Source organism: Notothenia coriiceps, unplaced genomic scaffold, assembly GCF_000735185.1.
Source record: "Notothenia coriiceps isolate Sejong01 unplaced genomic scaffold, NC01 NC01_scaffold00018941, whole genome shotgun sequence".
Taxonomy (NCBI): Eukaryota; Metazoa; Chordata; class Actinopteri; order Perciformes; family Nototheniidae; genus Notothenia; species Notothenia coriiceps.
The window spans coordinates 178-6,569 of NW_011351642.1; the positions used below are offsets into that span (position 1 = coordinate 178).

At 41.4% G+C, this 6,392-nt stretch overlaps 1 protein-coding gene across 1 annotated transcript; it reads right to left on the reverse strand.

Moving 5' to 3' along the window:
• Nucleotides 1-488: 488 nt before the first annotated feature.
• LOC104951320 (probable E3 ubiquitin-protein ligase HERC1) lies at nucleotides 489-5,691 on the reverse strand (the record flags this gene model as incomplete). The annotated part of the gene is made up of 3 exons (XM_010777951.1): nucleotides 5,392-5,691; nucleotides 1,263-2,239; nucleotides 489-584 (listed from the first exon to the last, which is right to left on the reverse strand). Coding segments are annotated over exons 2-3 (1,047 nt in total), but the record flags the coding sequence as incomplete, so codon positions are not given.
• Between the last annotated feature and the right edge of the window lie 701 nt (nucleotides 5,692-6,392).

Below are 6,392 nucleotides of genomic sequence, written 5' to 3' on the forward strand. Positions count from 1 at the left end.
GCCTTCAACAACAACAAATGCACCTATAAGTTTGGTAACCTAACGTGTTGTTGTGATGACGTAATCAAAACGCGGCGACAAGCACGGCGCGCGACCATGCTCGCGGCTGGCTCACAGCCAACATGTCTGCCGCTTGGAGATATTTCAAAATATCAGAGAAAGAGGCGCGGATTGCGATTTGTAAAACGTGTTCAGCTGACATTTCTCGAGGGGGTGTAACTGCAAAGACTTTCACCACTTCGGGATTACTCCACCACTTGAAATCAAAACACCCGGACAAATATGCGGAGTATGATCAACGTAACCCTGTTCTCTAACATTCGGTGATATTTTTTCGGTGCTAAAACACTTTCAGCCGAAAGGGCCTTTTAACCATTTTCGGCCGATAATTTTCGGTGGCCGAATATTCGGTGCATCCCTAATAAATAAGCATGTTGAGGTGTTAGGTACAACTAGTCCTGAAAATAAAATACTGCTTAATATCTTACTTCTTCAAAAAGACAGAGTGCCGCTTCATACAATGAGCACAAGCCATCAGACGTCCGCGTTGGTTCTCTCCACTGGCTGCGATCTGATGAGGAGCCCTGAGATAAACACAAACACAAATCAATGAAATCATGACATCAAATTCACTTTGTACTTATTCAATTATCTGGTAGCAGTCAAACAACCCACGTCATGTTATACATGTCAAAAATCTTTGAAAACACTATATAAAATATAATATTATATAATTGATGACATCATTTATTTCTAGTCTGTATTTGTTATTAATTTAAAAGGATATCCCGTCTTTAAATCAACAACTACAAGTAAATGCTTTCCGATATCCCACTGAACATACAGATATATAAATACATGTTTTAGTGATTGAATCCTTATCTTTTTTTGTTTTTAACTGTTCCAGAGCTTTCTATCGAGAGAAAAGAAGGCTGAATGAAAAATATGTTGTACCAATAATAATACTCCATAGGAGTATTTCAGTATTTATTTTGGTAAGAATTCATTTAAATGACAATTTTGGCTTCTCTGATCAACTTCAAATAAATATTTTCATGCATCATTCCTAACCACATAATATGTGCACAATAAAGAGAATACAGATTCACTACATGAAGTCATCAAGAGCTATTAATAGGGACAAGAAAAATTAGGTTGAACAGACAAGGGCATGGCATTTTTAAGCAATTTGACAGCTCTGATCAATAAAAAGCATATTCAAATAAACATCCAATCCGACAGTTTTGTCAATGTTTACTTACCAAAGAGCGTCTCATCTGCATGAGGATGTTCATGAAGCAATCGTAGCCAATAAGCCCTTCTTGGTTTTGCAGCCCCTTACTCTCCTCCATAGCGCTGACCACGGCTGATGCAGCCAGGGCCATCTCGATCCACTCCAGCAGGTAGCGCAGGGAGCCCCTCTGGGAGGCCAGCCCTAGCAGCAGCTCTGAGGCCAGCCGCCGCCCTAGAATATCCGCCCCAGAGTTTTGCATGGTCACCCCCTTCAGAAATGTGGTGACCTGGGCCAGGCAGTCCAGCCCCATTGGTGGGATCTTGCTCTCGTTGGCCAGAGAGAGGGGTGGCAGGGAGCTGACCACATCAATGGCTGTGTGAATGACATCATTACACAAGTTTATGTTGCCCCCGGGACCTCCACCAGGGCTGGGTGGAGGAGGCATCATCCAGCTCTGGCGCAGAAGAGCGAAAAGAAGGCTGAGGCCGGTACGAACGCCCATCTCGATGAGGGCGTCAGTGCTGGAACGCGGCCTCTCGCTGACCGAGTGCAGATCCGCTGAGCCCGAGTTGTTTTCTGTAGAGTGCTGCTGCTGCTTGACTTTTCCCTTGTCGTGGTACTTGTTGGAAAGTGCATAGAAGATGCGCTGAAGCACCAGCACACGTTTGCGCAGGGCTGCGGCAAAGGGAGAGTCAGAGCAGACCATCTTGGCCAAGGCCAGCTGGCTGCTGAGGAGAGCATCAAGGTAGTGTTCCTGCTCATCGCTGGAGAGGGACTCGCGCTCAAAGTCTGGAAGCTGGGGTCCTTTCAGACACAGCACCTGCTGGGGCAGCAGCACAGCCTCTTTGTTAGCTAGCAGCTTTGAGTAGAGCACCGAGACTCCCTCCCGTGTCGAGATGGACTCGCTGTCCTCCGTGATCCATGAGCTGTTTAGGTGCTCCAGCCATTTGAGCTTCACCGGGGGGATCATTAAAGCCATGGCATGTCACTCTGGAGCCATCAGTCCTGAAAGCATCATACAACATGTCAATATCACATTTTCATATGCTTTATTTTCTAAGGGCCAAATACTCTCCACTATGTAACACTCACGCTACTATAGGCTAGCGCTCAAACACATTGTATGTGACAGGCTAAGGCTAAGGGGCGGGACATCGCTAAGCTGTTGACCAATTACAGAAGAGCCGGCCAGCTAACCAATCAGAGCAGACTGGGCTCTGGTTTCAGACAGAGGGTGAAAAGAGGTGCTGCAGCACAGGCAGTATGAGAAAAACAAAGAGCTTTTTGAACATTAAAGCATGGAGACATGTCACAGTAGAAGCACTAAATAGAAATATGAACCTGAAAATTAGCACAATGTCCTCTTTAAGACTGCTACTTAATTGCATAATCATAAGAAACAAGATTATGAAACAAAAGTTATTTTTAAAATGGACCCATTAAAGCATATGAGGCAAATGAGACCCATTATATATCAAACAGGAAATGTAGATTATAAATATTTGCCCAATAGAATAGAATTGTCTGTTGACTGAAAAACTTAGATTGTACACCATACCATACCATATAGAGTAAATGAGTGTGTTTTGAAAAAAAAGCCCTGCTCTCAGTGAAACTACCCTGGTAAATTAAGGTTTTAAATACTTTATCATGCTAATTTAAAGTATTTAATCATTGTATCATAAATGTTGCAAAATGTTGAGCAATACTTTTGAGGACTTAATCTAGTCGGCCATATTGTAAGCACTACACACATGTTGAACTGTGTATAACAGGTCAGAGAGTTTCCAAACTTTGCTTTAAATAATCAATAATTGGCAAAAAAAGGCACTAGGTGCAACCAAGAACCGGTTTTCTGTAGCCAACCGTACTGTTTTTGATTTAATCTTGATATGTGCTGTGTGGGTCATATGAAGGCCAATATCATATCAAAATGCATTTATATTAGAACTTCGACTACTACTCTCTTGTGAAGAAATATGATGAATACCCTTTGAGTAAAAGGGTGATAAGTAATCAGTAAACTCAACTGAACAAGGTTCAGATCCAGCCTGTGTGTATGGGAGGGATTGAGGTGTTACCAATAATCTATCCCAGCAACCAAGCATTTCATGCATGAGGATTCAGCAGCAATAAGCATTTACCGGGAATGTTTTTATCCAGGATTGCAGCCAAAATCTATGATCTATAAATCTATAGAATGTTTTAGAGCCAGAGGACAATAAGGCTGATGAGCAAGGTTGGGAAGTTCACTGTAGTGTAGAGCTGTAACAATAGGTCAACTAATCCATTAGTGGTTCGATAGAAAAATAATTTGTAACTGTTTTAGATAATCGATGAATAGTTAGTTGTTCATGCAAAAATGCTGTTATGCCACCTCAAGTATAAGGATGTCCTGCTATTCTCTGATTTATATCATACATCAGTTTTCATTAACCAAACTGAATATTAAATCAAATGCACTTCCACTTAAACCAATCATAGAGACAATCGCTCATAAATCCATTCAATATAACCTAAATATATATTATTTACGGCCTTACATTAATCCCATTCAAAACACAGCATCTGCATTGATTTAGTATGACTTGTGGACATTAAATGAATTACTGTGGAAGCAACTGCATAAGTGTATGGACAAGAGAAGGATTCTGCCATAACAAACAACTGCCGCGTGCCGACTATCAGTCTGGCCATATCCTGTAAGGTGAAATACAAAATGTAATTCCAGACTCGAAGACGTTTGATGATTCTTATTTGACATACTGTGCAGGGTGGAGAAATCAGTATCAGCAACATACCAGGTGAGAGCACACAAAACCCTACAACATTGTTATGACCAAGTGGGCCATTAACAAAAGACTCAGAAAGTGACCTGATCACAGCATTCATTCCAGAAGGTCAGGCCCATAGGACAGGCCAGGGGAGCATTTATTTCCATATCCAAAGCCAGTATGTAACCTATAGAACCACATAATGAAGTGGATAAAAATGCAGCTATTTTTTTCTTTAAAGTCATATTTACTAATCCATAATAGCTTAAATTCAAGAGATGAACTGCTTTTAAATGTTCACTACAACCAGTGATGGGAGGTAACTGAGAGTCATGTACTGTACTAAAGTATAATTTCTCTCTTTATGATTATTTTAACTGCGGCTATTATTTTGCTGCTTATACTTGTGTACTTTTATTTAAAGAAAAACGTTTGACCACAGAGTATTGCTACAATGCCCATAGTTCTGGGTCTAAAAGATTCATCCAGTTCTGACTACAGCCTGGGCTGCTGTTAATCCACCCTCCTGTTGTATAAACAAATGTGTTTATCATTGACATTGTTCTGCTTGCTACCATTCTTGGTGTCTGTTTTTGCTTAAGCTTATTGAAGGTGAGTACTTTTCTTCACACACCCCTTCACCATGTTGACAGACCCACTGAGGTTACAGTCAACACTGCAGTTGTTTAGGTCGCCAGTGTTATTATAGGCGGTTAGCATCTAGCTAGCTAACTGAACAGGACAAGTCATCTGCAGAAACGGCCCATGCTAACAATAATGTAATTATAGTTTAAGCAGAGGTTGTTAGCACGTTACTAGCTTAGCACCTGAAGACAACATTAGACACCTAAGTAACCATGACACAGCAGCAGGCTTCTAAGTGGTAGAAGGTTGTTAGCCTGCTTGTTGTGTCAGATTAGAAACCCAGGATTCCTGTTGTGGTAATCTGTTTAACAAATCGCTGACAATACTGGACACTGGCTAACATTTCAGAAATGGCATCAAACCAGTAACGTTTGCATTAGACTCACAAGCTCTTGGGACAAACCTTTGATGCAATATTGTTGGCAGTTGTTTGTGCACCGACTGTCAATTTGCGCTACTGTTTATGTTAGCTAACGTTAGCTAACTTTCCTCACGTCACTCAGCTAGCAAAGCATAAAACACCAAAGCATACACGTAACACCCTTATATAAAAGGTATGACAGGTGGCTTATTATAAAGTCATAGCGCTGTGCATACCTGTCTAAAAGCCCAGCATTTGTGGAAGCTATTTTGGCCAGTATTAGGTTGGCTTATCTGCTGTATCATAGCGTCAAGCAGGTTAGCTCGCTAGCTAACGTTGCACTTTCTAACGCTGGCTGGAATATAAAGCTCGCTTACCAGTAAACGTCAAATGCCTCCTCTTCTGTGCGTTGTGCTTACACAATGTGTTTCATTGCAATCGAAGAGTTCAATAGATATCCTTACGCTTTTCGATATGGTTACTATGAAAGGAGACAGAGCCATGCATGGATTTCCATGCCTCCGCCCGCGTCTCCCGTAGCTTCCACTGCAACTCTGGGGAGCGGTCTGCTCAGTCCCAACCCCTGAACGAGCCCCAGCCCAGCCCTGACTGTGACGTTAGGACCTGCCTGTCTGTCTGTCTGTCTGCCTGACTGACTGTCTATCTGCCTGACTGTCTATCTGCCTGCCTGCCTGTCTGTATGTCTGTCTGTCTGTCTGCTTTGTTTGCCTGTCTGCCTGCATTAACTCTCTCTCATACCATACCGTCAACAGTGGTTCACGCGCAAACATTCACGCCCACTAAGACAAAGAGGTCCAAAACACACAGCGGTTTAACATGAGAACACTTGGTAAGCATTAAATGGCATTTATAATATAAAATAGCCACTGATATTGCATACATTTACCCTCATACAGTCTATTGTTTTTACATACACTGATACACTTACCCTTGATGCTACTTTACCAACATATACACACAGCTATTTACAGTAGCCCTATACTATAATTATGTTATGTCAGTTTACTCATTTTATCCTTATTGAACAGAGACGGAATTAGTACTCATATATTTTTACTTAGGTAAATCAGTCAGTACTAGTAAAATCACAATGTAGAAATATCCTGTACAAGCAAAAGTCTATCATTCAAAATGAATGCCAAGTTGTGCTAGAGTGTTTTGAGGTTATCTTACTGGTGCAGACACAGAGAATTCCGCCTAAGTTGCAGGTCAAATCTTATTTCAGAAGCTGATCCTCTCAATTAGTTTGTGGGCTTTATTTTTTTGACCTATTTTGTTCACACTATATATGCTTCCGCTAGGCAATATTATAAGGAATCATTCTGTACATTTCCACTGTTATGCGGATGATACTCAA